This window comes from Dromaius novaehollandiae, chromosome 7 (assembly GCF_036370855.1).
Source record: "Dromaius novaehollandiae isolate bDroNov1 chromosome 7, bDroNov1.hap1, whole genome shotgun sequence".
In the NCBI taxonomy this organism is placed as follows: domain Eukaryota; kingdom Metazoa; phylum Chordata; class Aves; order Casuariiformes; family Dromaiidae; genus Dromaius; species Dromaius novaehollandiae.
Genome location: NC_088104.1, coordinates 40,170,762 through 40,184,863, shown reverse-complemented (window position 1 = coordinate 40,184,863; position 14,102 = coordinate 40,170,762). Strand labels below are relative to the sequence as shown.

Genomic DNA, 14,102 nt, shown 5'->3' with positions numbered 1-14,102 from the left:
GATGCCCAATTCCAGTTTGTCCAGCTGTATTGTGTGTCAACACAGCTGGACAAACTGGAGGCTTGTACTGGCCTGTTTCCTATGTGGCTCAGTTAAGGTGATCAGGAAATCTTTTGACAGAAAAGGAGATTGACCTCACATCTCCCAACATATCAGCATGGCTACTGAACCATCACTTCTTCTGATCGTGATCATTCTGTTTAGTCTTTATAGTTGATTAAACCGAACACTTCAGTTTGTTACATATTTATCCAAAGAATAATATGCAGCAAATACCCAACACGCTGCAGTTTCTTCAAATGTAGTTGCATTTATGGGGTTTTGGCTGGCTGTGAGGTCAGGGCATTTCTATTACCCTTTAAAGCAGGATCCTGTTAAACAAAAATGTAAGAGTTTCTTGCAACCAGCCTCTCCTTGTATGAAATCAGAAATGCCTATCAGAGCACAGCTTCTCTCCTCCACACTGAAACAGGAAGATCAGGCAGAATCTATTGCTGGCATACAGATATGGCAGCTAAAATCTACTACTAAGTGGCTTGTCTAGTTCAAAAAACTTACTCCTACCTTCAGGAGAGCTTCAAACTGTGTGTCCTCATGGACTGGTAACTGAGTTGGGATGTCACACTCGTTTTGTCCATGCACAACAAGGGTCTTTGTGCCTAAAGGAAGAAAAGCAATTGCATTCTCCCTGGCTTCTTTTAGTAACTTAATTTCAAAGTATCGCCCATGGAGGAAAAGTGATAGTTAAAATTCATTCCTGAGCAGACAGACAATGTCAGTCCTGTCTGGAATCTATTATGCAGTGTTAGCACGGCCTCGTACTTCCATATTTGATAAGAAATTGACCTGTTCCTAAGGGACTGAGCTAGCTTTACAGCAACGGTCACTCTGAGGAAGGAATGAGCCTAAAAGGTCAGACCTGTTTTTCAGCAGGAAATATCTTGCCTGGCTCATAAAGTCCTAGGCTCACAGCATGGTCCTCCTGGCCTCTCTCAAGACTTAAACGAGAGGCTGCATCAAATCAAACTGGCTCTGAATGGTACAGTCTTACAAGGATCCATCCCACCAGCCTTCCACAGGCCAACTGGCACAAAGCTCTGAGTTGGACAGATTGTTCTAATTCTCTTTCTGTTTACTTCTTTCAGAGCTCTTAAAACAGCCTTCTGACTCTCCAGGAATTAGAGTTGGAATTTACTGACTGAAGCCTCAATTCAAGGACAACTGACTTAGAATATGTAGCTTTTTGAAGCAGGGCTTTTTCTGATCCAGTTCTGATGGATCTACCTTTTGGCAGCAAAGTGGTTGTATGCAAATAAGTGAACTTAGAAGTGAAAAAGCTCTAAAGACTCAGTTCTTATACCAGGCATTGAGGCAGTCACCAGCAGTTTCACTTCACACTGTTCCTTCTTCATAGTCTGTTTGAGATCTTTGAAGAAAAGGCCTTCTACATAACCCACCACTTCCCAAAGGAAGGTTAGTGTGGCAGAAATGGCATCCATGCCCCATTCACATGGAGTACGTACAAAATACATGATCAGTCCCACCTGCAGGTAACAAATAAGAGGAATACCAGGTTACACACACTATTTGTGCAGGGCATTGTATAAACAAAGGACAAGAATATCTTTCTTCACTCAGAGAAGGATCAAATCATTAAACTTAAGTCCCGAAAATTCATACATGCTACATACAGTACTATGCTGCCTGTAAACGTACTGTTCTTTCTTCTTCTGGGAAGGACAGAGAGGCAGTGTGGGAGGTTTGCGCAAAATGACTATTCCAGGCCAGCCTAAAAAGCCAACGTGGGTGAGGAAAGGGAGATGTAGGTGAGGAAAAGGGAGAACCTGTGCAGTAGGAGACTTCCCATCCCTTCTGCTTTGATGTGCTGCCACACAGACAACTCGCAAAGGACAGAGGACTCCTGGGGTAGCACACATCTTTGTCTAGTTTTTCATGCCCAGGCTCTGAAAGAACTGCAGCAACTGCATTTTCCGCAGTTATGAAAGAAGCTACTAGATTTGCTCCAATGGGACTGCCCAAAAGCAAAGCACTTTAGGAATCAAAATTAAGTGTAATAGTTAAAGGTTTCAGGTGTTGGAATCCTTCCATTGGTCTACAATTTATCGTTCATGGTTAAAACTTAGAAACCCGTGACAGAGTTTAGGGGCTTAACAGAAAAGTTAAAGATTCCTTTCCCTCTCCCTAAATACAAGGAATAAAAGACAGGTGTAAGCCTGGTGATTTGCCTCAACAGCCAGTAGCAGATACAAGCTATAAAGAAAAAGCTATAGAGCATTCATTTCCTTGCAGATTGTGACATCCAGTCATTGGGACACACGCTGGCAGAGCCAAGATTATGGGCTACACAGTAAACCCATGAACTACTCACCAAATAGTTAAAGAGGATATGCGATGTTTGGGCAGGGAAGTCTCCAATGTTCAACAAAAGCTTCCTCAACATATACATCAGTTCATCCTGGGAGAAGAGCAAATGGGGTTTTTTTCCATCACAAAATAGAGAAAAGCCTTCTCCTGTCTGTCCTCCCTTGTTTTGTTTTTTCCCCACTTTTCCATACTCCCTTGTTCTGCTCTGTCTCTCAGTGCATGAGGAGGAACTATATGACTGTCACCATGATTCCCAATGTAAGGCCCAGGGCACAGTACCCAGGTCAATGTCTTTCTTTTTGACCTGAGAGAGGCCAAAACTTCCTACTGTAATCTGTCCTGACTGTAATGTCCTGATTCCACACTCTTCTTCCTGCAACAATACTAAATCTTTCTTATCACAACGAAGCACTACCTGGATGATCTTGCAGAGACAGTGTGCCATCTAGCTCAGTTCAACTCAATGTTTGTGGTTTCTGGGTAGATACAGGAGCAGAATCTAACTTTTCTTCTTCCAGGGGGTGCTTTCTTTCACGCAGACTAGCAAGTTCTTTTAGGGAAGTGTGTGTCTAGGAGGCAGCTGGAGGCAGGGAGGAATCTCACTGTCAGCCAAGGACAAATGGTCCATATCATAAGTTCCTTCTAACAGCCCTTATCCTCTTAACCCACAGCTTATTCGAGCTAGTGATAACGGGCATGAGTATGCACAGGACTGCCCATGCCAATGCTACATCTGCTGAAAGCTCCCAAGAAACTATACCTGTTCTCTGTGTTCTCTTCTGGTTGTAGTGGGCTTATGAGGAGATGACAAAACAGCAGACTATGACAGCTCAGAGGCCATTCAGACTAGACAATAAATAACTTCCTTCTCAAAGATGCTTAACAAACAGGAGAGACTCTTTGAACTTAAACAGAAACTTCTGGGGCTGGGGCTGAGAAGTCTCATGAATGGTGAGACCACTGAGACCTAATTACTCAAGGAACTGTAAAGCAATCTTTCCTGGCCTTTCTCATTTTTCAGTCAGTTCTTAAATGGTGGCTTGGAAGATGAGGACAGTGATATTAGTATCATACCCTAAGTGTGCAGTTGAGAAACTGGTATGGAGAGGCACTCTGCCTTTCATCCAGTCTGAACTGCCAAACCTTTCTTCCACAGACTTTAGCCATAGCACAAGAAAGCAATCTAATAAGCCAGGGAGAAACAAGCCCACTCTCACCTTTCAGAGAGAACTGACCGGAGTGGTATGGGTGGAGTTAGTATCGCTTACATCAGATAGAGAGGGCTATGCTCACTAACTCACAGTTGTTCAGGGTTTGGCTTTAAGCAGGGTCAGATCCTCCGTGGGGGTAAATCAGCTATGTCCCATTCACATCAGTGGTACACAGATTGAAGCCAACCGATGACATTGGCCTAAAAGACTTTGAACCACATTATAATAGCAAACATTCCTCAGTCACTACCCAGAGAGTGATTCTGCTTGCATCCATGCTCCTCTACTCTATGTAATACACACACCACTGGGGAGACAAAAAATCTACCTGTCGGTTGCTTATTGTGAGCTTCTCAAGAAAATGGCGCAGAACTGTAGAGGGGTCTTCAATTAAGCAGTTCCACAGGACCTGCTGAGCAACAGCACTTACTGTAAAAGAAAGAAAAGAAAGTCAGAACCCTCTGCCTTGGAAAAGCCTTGAAGTGGCACACTTAGATGCAAACATTCCTAACCTTCTATTACAATTATCGTTTTTGGACTAAAGAACAGAGGTGCCATTTTGAGGCAACAGGATTCCTGGTCACCAGGGCAGCAATCGTAGTGAATAATGACAGGTCTAATATTTGAACCTTCTTCCCCAACTGCTGGTGATATCAGAGGAAGCACTTCGCCAGTGTAGTCAGGGGAATAATAAGGAAATAACTATTCAGATTAACAACTCCACACTGGGCAAATCAGACAATAAAAAAAAATAAATTCACATACTTCTGGGAGTTTTTGGTGCATAGGAGCTCCATGTCACTATGATTTATTGAGTGATTCTATTTGGTACTTTTGGACAGTATTCAAATAATCAGCAGGGGATTGTGAAAGGTTGATCAATTCCCCAAAATTTTGTTTTTAGTACTCAGTTCTTGATCAAAGTATGACGCACATGTTATTTGGGTGGCTAGCTACACCCACCTAAAATGAATGACAAATGTAACAGTTGATCAGTGTGTAATCAGCCAACAAGATGAATAAGATAGGAAGGAAGGGCAACAATCCACCATCTATAAACATTTAAGAGAAACAAATACAGAAGAACCTATTATTACTTTACAAGCACATCACAGACCATAAACAAAATGTTTGAGCTGTATGTAGTTAACTTTCCATTTGGACTAAAGAAATGTTGGTGGGAACAGACCTCCAAAGGTCTCTAGTCTAACCTCCTGCTTGGAGCACCAACCTAAGATCAGGTCAGCTATGGCTTTGTCTAATCAAGGCTTGATGACTGCTGTAAGATGGAGATTCTACCAGGTGTGTAGGTGACTTGTTCTAGGGCTGCACTATATTCCTAGTGAAGCAGTTTTTTTTCCAGTTTCCAACCTGAACCTCCCAAGCTGCAAGCTGCGGCTGTTTTTTTGTGTTATACTATCTGCCACTATGAAGGAGAGTTTGGCTCCACAGTCCTTATAACTGTTCTTCTAGTAGTTGTAGACTTCCTCTACATCTTAGCTTCCTCTTCACCACACCAAACAAGCCAAGCTTCAGCAATCACTCCTCACAGAACACCTGTTCTAGGCCTCTTACCATTCTGGTATCCTCCTACTAGACTCTTTCCAACTTCTCAACACCTGGAATTGAAGGCCCAGAAAAGGGCCCAAGAAGATAACAAAAAAACTCTCAAAACCAAACACAAATCATGGGAAAAAGGAAAAAAATCCTATAAGGTCACAATTCTGTTGCAGATATACTTTCAAATAGTTTATGAGGATTTAATAGATTATTCGTAAATATTTTAACAAAAAAACATGCTTATAATATATAACACATACTACTTCTGCCCGTAAAATGGTTACATTATAACAGGCGACAGGACCTATGAGCAAGTATAGTGTTGTGTCATACCTCTTTTACATTTAAGTTATGGCACCTAACAAATGTAAGTCACTGTTCAAAGTACTGGGACATTCTGGCACCCCTGAGCAAGAATTACTGGAAATTTAATTTAGGTCAGTACCAGCTACTCCATCCTCCCGAACTTCTCCATCTTCCATCAAATGGACAATGGGGAGCACCGCTGCACAGATGCATGCTGGAAATACAGCTTGAGGTGGCTGTGGCACGTGATGGTTTGGAGTATGCTCTGTAGTGTGTTCTTCATCTGGAGCAGTAAGAAGAGCAGAAGGTTTGTATTAGTGAATGAGCTGCAATAGTACCCAGGTAGGTTAAATAAACATTTATGTTATGTGCTATAAAAACAGAACAAAATGAGAGTCTATCTGATCGCTGCACAAGCATGGCAGCTTTACTGGTATTTTCAAGAAGAAACGGAGCCTCCAGCCAACTTCTTCATCAAGGATTTTCATTGTAAATATTTATTTTTTCAATTTATACTTCCTTTTTTCTAGACAACTCATTTCCTTTTTAATGAAATCAGAACTCATTACTGTATTTCAGCCACAGTGCTCTCCAAGACACTACTCAGTGTAAATGAAAAAATGAGATATAAGGGGAGACACTGTGAAGCAGGAATGAACGAAATAATGCAGAGCAGTAATTTACTTTGAAGTGGCTTGAGCTTGTGAACACATTCAGCAAAAAGCAAAGGCTGTCAACTTCATAAGTCAACAAGAAAGGCTTCCACGGAAGGAAATTCTAGGAAAGGATACTCCAAAGTGTAGTCAACCCACCTTCTGCACTTACTGCTGACCGCACTGACCAGACAGAGCCACGGCGGAAAGAATAGTTCCTATGAGATGTACTGGAGGTGCAGGAAGGACTCACAGAGAGACGGCGGGAGGCCAGGTTGGCAACTTCTTCTACTGACAAAGAGAGTGGGAAATGTCAATCCAGATCCAACTGACAGACTTTAGAGAGCTTTCTAGGAGAGAGCACTTGCAATCAAAGTGGAACATTGAAGTCAGGCAACACTCAAAAGGCACAATTTCAGATCTGTAAAGATCAGGTAGGTAATTTCCTCATGCTCTGGGGAGAGCACTCCAAGAGAGTGTCCAGTGCTTTGGTGAGTCATGTTTTAACGGAGTGGCTCTAAAGTATACTTCTCTTTATATACATCCTATTACCCAACATGGTTGCTGGTGCTTACTTTTTCCTAAGTACCACTCAGCTGCTATTCTGCTCACCAATTTCCCAATGGCAAGCCTAGATCTGGACACCACTGAACTTACCCAATGGCATATACCTTGGAATGCTTTTAAAGAACTCTCTCCACTCTCTTAGCCTGGACCAATGAAAATGCTCACCCAAAGACTAAACTTGCAGGGTGCAATCCATCTCATATAATTTTGGCCATCTGAACGTTCAGTACTGAGGCTAAGCTGGTCATCTAGGCTTCCCCTCTAGGCACCATAAAGAGAGGAAACTCCACAAGGCAATTGACCCTATCCTAAGCTGTGTCTTAAGACAGGTACTTCCAATGGGTGATTCCTCTCACCAGTCTTAAGACAGGATGAACTGCCTGCTGCAGCAGCTGTGGAAGGAGCCTACCCTTTAACTATTACAAGGTTAAAGCTAGGAAAGACAAATTTCACTCTTAGTGTCCCCTATTCTCATCATATTAAAATCTGATCCTGCAAGATGCTTGGAGCATTGAGACAGAAAGAGCTGGCACTTTGCACTGAAGTCAGGGCAGGGGGGACTCAGGACACATAGTGAGCACCCAGCGTTTCCAAGTTTTTGTGTTTTTCTTGCACTAATTTTTAATTACACTTGTTCTTATTTGCATTCTTCAACAAATGGATGTGCTTTCTTGCCACCTTTACAGTGCTACAAAACTGATTCAGTGCTAGTGCTTTTGCAGGATCTGAAGTGGTGAGCACACCAAAGTAGGGACTTCCCTAGCACTAACGATTGCTGTTCTGAGACATCACACCCCTAAGCCATGCTCTATGCTGGTGGCAGGTGCTCTCAGTTTTCCTGGAAGGGAGTTCCAGGCCCTGCCGCACACCTTCTTCTTCCTGCTCTGAGCTTGGTGTGCAGGTTGGCTCGTAGCAGGCCTCCTGAGTGATGGGGATGGCAGTGATGAGACTGGCTTCCCGGCCCAGGCGTTTCTTTTCTTCCTCCTGCTGCAGATTCTTCAGGATGTGCTCTGCTCGCTGATGGGAACGTGACACCGCTCTGGCTGAAAATGATTTCTGTCAGAAAGGAAAGAGAAGAAACACAGCCTGAAGCAGTTAGTTAAGACTCACACATCCCAGGTTTCACACCAGAGTCCTCAGTGACATTCAGCGACTGAGTTTCTAAATACAAATCAGACAAGTGCTAGCTGAACAGAGATTACTCCTCTTAGAGTTTTTGTCTACAATAAGCCTTGGTACAGACTTCTCTGAACAGATACCGAATGAACCAGCACAGAGAAAACTGTGTCTGTCAAACACTAAGTTCAGTGAACTAATCCTTTGGAGAGAGAACAGTTGTGTGCTACTAAGATCTGAGTTACTGTCTTTCATAGGGCTGTGTTATGCAGTACAGTCTCTTGCTGAACACTCAGAAAAGCCTAATGGCCATATAGAAAATTCTGGGTGTCCTGCACTGACAGTGTACTGATTAAATCCTCCCCAGCTGAGGGAGACAAAAAAAATTAGAGTTTAGACCACATCTTTTGGCTCAAGCTTCCCCCATGCCCTTATTGGGAAAAAAGAACATTCACTCTCACAATGTCTTTACTTACCGACTGGTCTTCGTTGATAGGATCTTGCACACTCCCACTGCACTGAGGGACCCAGGGGGGGTCAAACATTGGCACAGATGGCATCCCCAGGACAGGAGAAGGCAGAGTGAAGTTTATACTTGGAGGAGGGATCTAAACAAAAACACAGAGGATTAAAATGAGGAGAGAGAAAAATAATTTGGGGGATGGATTTAAATACAGAACAGACACTTCTGTTCCTTCTGCTAGTGCTTTTCACAGATGAACATGGAATTGCACCCAGCACATGGTTCAGCAACAAGCCATGTTTTTTTCAAACTATAGAGCATTTTGGGGGAAAAGAGGAAATTGTTTTGTCCGTCCGAATGGCGGTTTCTCAGTTTAAAAGCAGATAGTCTCATAGACGTGTCCATGACACAATTCAGCATGAGGTTAAAAGAACAGTATGTGCTCTGGGATTTATAGAACCTCTATCAAGAATCATCTGCAAACAAATCGTTCACCTGTAACACTGCTCCAATCAAAGAAAACGTAAGCCATCTCTGTGAAATGAATTCTAGCACTGCTGGGTCAGATTGAAAAGTACCAACTTGTCAAGCAATGGCTCTTCTACAATTTGTGGAAGACATTTAGTTACAGCATACCAATATTAACAAAACTGCACTGCTAATGAAACTGCACTGCTAATGAAACACGAGCAAAAGTACCCAAGACATTAATTAGCTCTGCAAAATTATCCCAACTCTGCATCTCTCTACATTGTAAGACCATGTATGACACAGGTTTCTTTCCTTCTCTAATGCTTTTCCTGATCTGCACCCCCACTGGACTCCATTTTGCACAAGAATTCTACAGATCGCCTCCCCCTCCAGTGGGGCTTGTGTGACCCTTTTTTTTTCTAATCTGATTTTGAGACAATTTCATGGCAGCAAGTCACAACACATCCATCCCACAAGGCAAGCTACAAATGGCAACAGTGTGTTTCATGTGTCTCACCTACCTTAAAGATCTGCTGTGCTCCCTCTTCCATTCGTGGCCAAACTTGATATCTGAACCTCCAGAGCGTGTGAAATTTAAGAATGGCATTAAGTCTTTGCACTGTTTCTGGGTGATGAAATTCGGACATCAGCATGTCAGAAACAGCCTCAGGCACTTTCACAGCACACAGCAGGAACATGGCAGCTGCAAGGAGAGAACATCTGATCATCTGTTTTCCTCATTAATATGTTTATTTGGCAGACAGAAATTGCAGCTGTACAAACTCCCACAGCAAAAAGAAACCTTGACGCCAAAAATGAGATCAGCACTTTACCAGCCCTGGTGAAAATTGCACTGCTTCATGAAACTAAGCAAGTCAGATTCCATCTTTGGGAGCCATTCAGCATTATATGTGATGCTTGTAAAAGGTTCTGACAAACCTGCTTTAAAAATAAAATACAGCTTTGCCCTTCTCACTAAAATCTCAGTCATGACTGATTTAAAGCAACAAGCACCTCTTGGAGTAACAAAACTAATATGGTTCGGCTTTCAAGGATTCACTTCTAAGCGATTTCTGTAACGATTAATAAAGGCTGACTCAAGAGAAGCTCAGCCTTCCTCTCACAGCAGGAGGCAGTGCACTAATAGAGAACTCACTTGCCTATTTTTATTGGGTTAAAGAAAGGTTGTTAGCCAGCTGGACACCGTGCAGTGATCACAGTCTGCCTCCAAGAGAAAATGGAGCTGCTATGAATTGAGAGAGAAAAGATCAGATCAAACTGGAAAGTAGCACAACAGAAGTTGAGCTGGCCCATAGCTGTTTCATTTGAGCATATCTGCATATAAATAGACATAGCCCAACTCCAAATCCATGGAGGCCAATTAATTTAGATGGGTATCTGTGGGGCAGGAACAGGAACCAAAAGCAGGGGGAATAGTGGTGCTGTGGGAGTTGGGTGGCAGTTAGAGAGCACGGCTTCTTTAGACCACTAGCTCACCATAGATCACTGGAGACAATTTCTCTAGATTATGTGGCTGTTTTCCCCTAGTAGAAAGAGGAGATTTGCCATCTTGTTTGCCTCAACACTTGTTCAGAAGGTGCCAGGCATGACAGTCGTGCTGATGGGGGCAGTCTGAACATTCACAGAACAAGGCGGCTGCTCTTTCAGTGCTTAGGTTCAGCTTTCCACTTCAAGGGCTCTTAGTTCTGCCCCAAAATCCTGCTCCAAATCCATATGGAACCTCCTGTTTTACCAGCTCAGAAGAATTTTCTACCCTTTGGTGTTTTCAGTGCAACTATGTCAAATCTTAGTAGGCCTGATTTAAAAGTGTGAATCATGCTGAGAGGCTTCACTGCTCAGAAAAGAAATACAGCCTTGGAAGGGGTCAGTAGATGGTGCCATTGTACACTAGCATGGCAGTTCCTTTTAGCATGCGCCACTGCCACTTCTCATGCTTTCTCCTTGATGAAAGCAACTTATGTTGGGGCTGAAATCACTCTTGCAACTAGAAAGCTACTCCAGGCCTTCAAACGGTTTTTAATCCTCCCTTCACAGGAAGGGGAGAGGGAGGAAGATGTATCCCACAGTCAGCGAGGGTTCCTCAGGGAGAATGGCAAAACTCTATTCCCTTCTCTGTAAGCTTCAGTAAGTTTTGGATAAAGGAGAAGAGTAGCAGCCAAAATTATTCCCCTAAAAGGGCCTTGAAGGGGGGAAAGGAGCGGCGTTTAAGGCAGCTGGTTTCCCTTCTTTATTTTGCTCCTCTCTCCCTTTCAACACATTTGGCCTGGGGAAGGCAAAGGTGAAGGGGAGGGCACAGGAGACTGTGAGCTGAAGAGGTAGCGCACTGTGCACTGGTGGAGCAGATGGAAAGCTGGGGGAAGCAGAACTGATGAAGATGATGAGATGCAGAGTACAATAATGGACTTCAGGGCAAAATTCATTGCTATGAGGGGAAAATGAAGGACTGGTAACCTAGATTGGAGTGTGAGGAAAAGGGGAGAGACGTCTGAAGAGCACTTCAAAGCTCTTGTACTGTCAGCAGCTTTTGATAAAAATGCCTGTAATTTAATCTCCACTGTAAAAACTCCTGTGGTGACTCCCTTAGATGCACAAATCTAGGAAAGATCACAGTCCTTAAGGCACTCACCTGGCTGCAGGGGTACAGAAAGGCGGAATTCCAAAATCTCAGGAGATTGACTAACAAACAAACTCAATTGCTTAAATTTGTATTTTAAGTAATTTGTGTTTTGTGTGTGTGATATGGTCATGATTTCTAGGGGCCTGGCCCACGATTCTGAACATCTGGCATCAGCACACACTGGCTGTGAGCGTTTAGACAGGATCCTAAGACTAGAAGGGGCCTCCTCAGTTGCATCCAATCCCTTTCACAAACTCCAAAACCTGAGTACATTTGCTGTTCCAGATTACTCTCTTTTCTCGTGGTTAGAAATCTTCTGTTTTCCAGCTGAAAGAAGTCATGGAGAGTTCATAACTATCTTTATGTCACCATGGCTTAAATAATTCTTCCTCCTTGCCTGGTGTCTATTGCTTCCTGCTCGAATGCATTTATGAAGTGCAACAGTATCCCCTCTCAGCCTTCACCCAAATCAATTAAATAAATATCCTCATCATACAAGTTCTTCATTTTGCCTCCTGTCCTAGCAGTCTTTCATTGTACTTGTCCCATTCAAATGTTTCTTTCTTGGGCAAGAATTGTGCATGGCTGCACTGTGTTGCAGGTAACTGTACAATGTGCTGCACAACAATACTAATACTTTCTATCGCTACTGAAATACCTCTTCTGACACATCCTGACTACATGTGTTGTCTTCATAGCTGACTTAGGCTTGCTAATTCACAGTCATCCTCTGGCCAACTGAAACACCCCAAACTTTTCTGCTGCTGTATCAGTTCTATGGCAGAAGATCCAAGCTCGTAACAGAAAAATCTTCATATTAGTTTGCAAGGGCATAATCTTAGACTTTGTAATAACAAATCTCATCTCATGTCTAGAATTCCTTTTTCAAGGTAATACACTCACAGGTATATGGTATTCTGATCTTTTTCTCTCTTAAAGATGCCTCCCAGCTGTGTGTCATCAGCAAATAGTATCCACACAATTTAGTACCAAGTGAAAATGTAAAATAAATACCAAGACTGTTCACTGAGCAATGCTGTTGTCTCCTTGCAACATGAGAATTTTTCTTTCAGCACAGCAGAGGAGCTGTGACAGTTCCACTCTCATCCCCTTTCTTGGTTTTTGTATCGACCCTCAGCTGGTACTAACAATTTCCAGGAGGCAAAATACCAAATACTTCAGTAAATTCTGTGGACAGATTAAATCGCTGTTTTTCTTCTGCCTGTAAAGCAGGTCAAACACAAATACCAATTTTGCTTATTCTCTAACCATCAACTGCAACCAGGGCTTGACAAACTGCCTTCCTGATCCTTCTGATTACCTCTTTTGTACAGAGCACAAAAACACACACAGGTCTTTCAAAACTAAACAGCCCCTCTAAAAACCTTGATGTCCTTAAGACTTTCTCCACTACAAAGCAGACTGGCAAGGCCCTGTGGTCTGCTGTGAGCTGAGCGGCAGGGGTAGCCACACTAACTGGTTTCGTTCCCTTACCTGCCGCTCCAGCCATGTGTTCATCTACACTGAGCAGGAGCTCCCATGCTGCGGGCTGGATGTCCCCATACATCTCCTCTGTGAGGATAGGAGCTGCCTTGATTAGCAGTGATAAAGGTGCAGGAGAGAGGCTCATTACCTGCAAAAAACAAAGCCATGCCTCAGAACTGAGCTGTGCAAACTATATACAGTGAATAATACACTTAGTAATTTCACCCGGGCTTTGGACTGCAGATTATCCACTGACAACCTCTGATTTTAGCCATTTCAGTTAATGCTCCATAGAAGAACGTTGCTTTCAAACTACACTGAAACAGAAGGGTTTGCAAGCTACTTCCTTGAGTCTGTTGCTAGTCACTCATGTCACCAAAACATTGATAAAAAGGGCAAAAAGAAAGAGAAACTTCTCCAAGGTTTTGCACAAACACTGATACATAGCCATGAAAGTCTCACAGACTGCCAAGAACAGTCCTGTTAACAGCCCTGTGCTTCTTTAGGAACACTAAGCAAGAAAGGACGAAGAAAACTATTCCATCTTGCTGTAAACTGACAGCTTATATTTAAGCATATTTGGGGATTTTTTTTATTTTTGTAGATCTAGTATTTGACACATGTTTGCCTATGGGAAGCGAGAAACAGTGATTACCATTAAATTGAGCTGTGTGTTTAAAGGTTCTTTGACAGGGGTCACCTTAAGAGGCTTAAATTTAGCATTACTCAGCTGGGGGAAGCATATAGGCCTGAACTGATATGCAGGAATGCCAGTTCTTTCCTTCACACAGGCTCAGAGCTCCATATACATTTTTCCTCTTCTTAAAATCTGACCTGACATCTATGTATCAACCTCCCAACAAGCATATGGCCTACTCAATACCTGGTGCCTGATGTATTTTAACATTCCAGAGTCCTTCTTCCCTTCCAAGTTGATATCGATCACTCTCTTTTTTAGAGAGGGAGTTCTCAAGCATGACTTGTCTGAGCACTGGGGGAAAAAAAAAAAAAAGAGTTCAGATTTAGGTTTCCCAGAATTTGGAAAGCGAGGAAATCATTTCCAAGAGGAATTTCCACAGACTAGGAGCTGTCCAGTAGCAGAGGTGGCATGCCTTGCAACAGGCCTAGGCATCCCTGAGATGATGTATCTCACCAATTTTGTACTCTTTTTAATATTGCTTTTCCCAATAAAAGATTAAGGCAGAAGCCAATGAACCAAATGAGGGATGTGACTGTGCACTGTGCAA

The 14,102-nt window shown here is 42.9% G+C and overlaps 1 protein-coding gene across 10 annotated transcripts in view; it reads right to left on the bottom strand.

The window, feature by feature from the left end:
* UNC80 (unc-80 homolog, NALCN channel complex subunit) overlaps positions 1–14,102 on the bottom strand; it is a 140,711-nt gene that overhangs the window by 47,732 nt on the left and 78,877 nt on the right. For 8 of the 10 annotated variants that reach the window (XM_026117143.2, XM_026117382.2, XM_026117546.2 and 5 more), the window contains exons 30-40: positions 13,739–13,846; positions 12,865–13,003; positions 9,254–9,435; positions 8,275–8,406; positions 7,552–7,738; positions 6,275–6,406; positions 5,602–5,745; positions 3,925–4,025; positions 2,390–2,476; positions 1,361–1,544; positions 565–659 (exon numbers count right to left, since the gene is read on the bottom strand). In XM_026117143.2, coding sequence (XP_025972928.1) covers positions 565–659; positions 1,361–1,544; positions 2,390–2,476; positions 3,925–4,025; positions 5,602–5,745; positions 6,275–6,406; positions 7,552–7,738; positions 8,275–8,406; positions 9,254–9,435; positions 12,865–13,003; positions 13,739–13,846 — 1,491 coding nt within the window. The remainder of the gene's footprint in view (positions 1–564; positions 660–1,360; positions 1,545–2,389; positions 2,477–3,924; positions 4,026–5,601; positions 5,746–6,274; positions 6,407–7,551; positions 7,739–8,274; positions 8,407–9,253; positions 9,436–12,864; positions 13,004–13,738; positions 13,847–14,102) is intronic. The other 2 variants (XM_026117300.2, XM_026117700.2) reach the window with 1 other exon arrangement.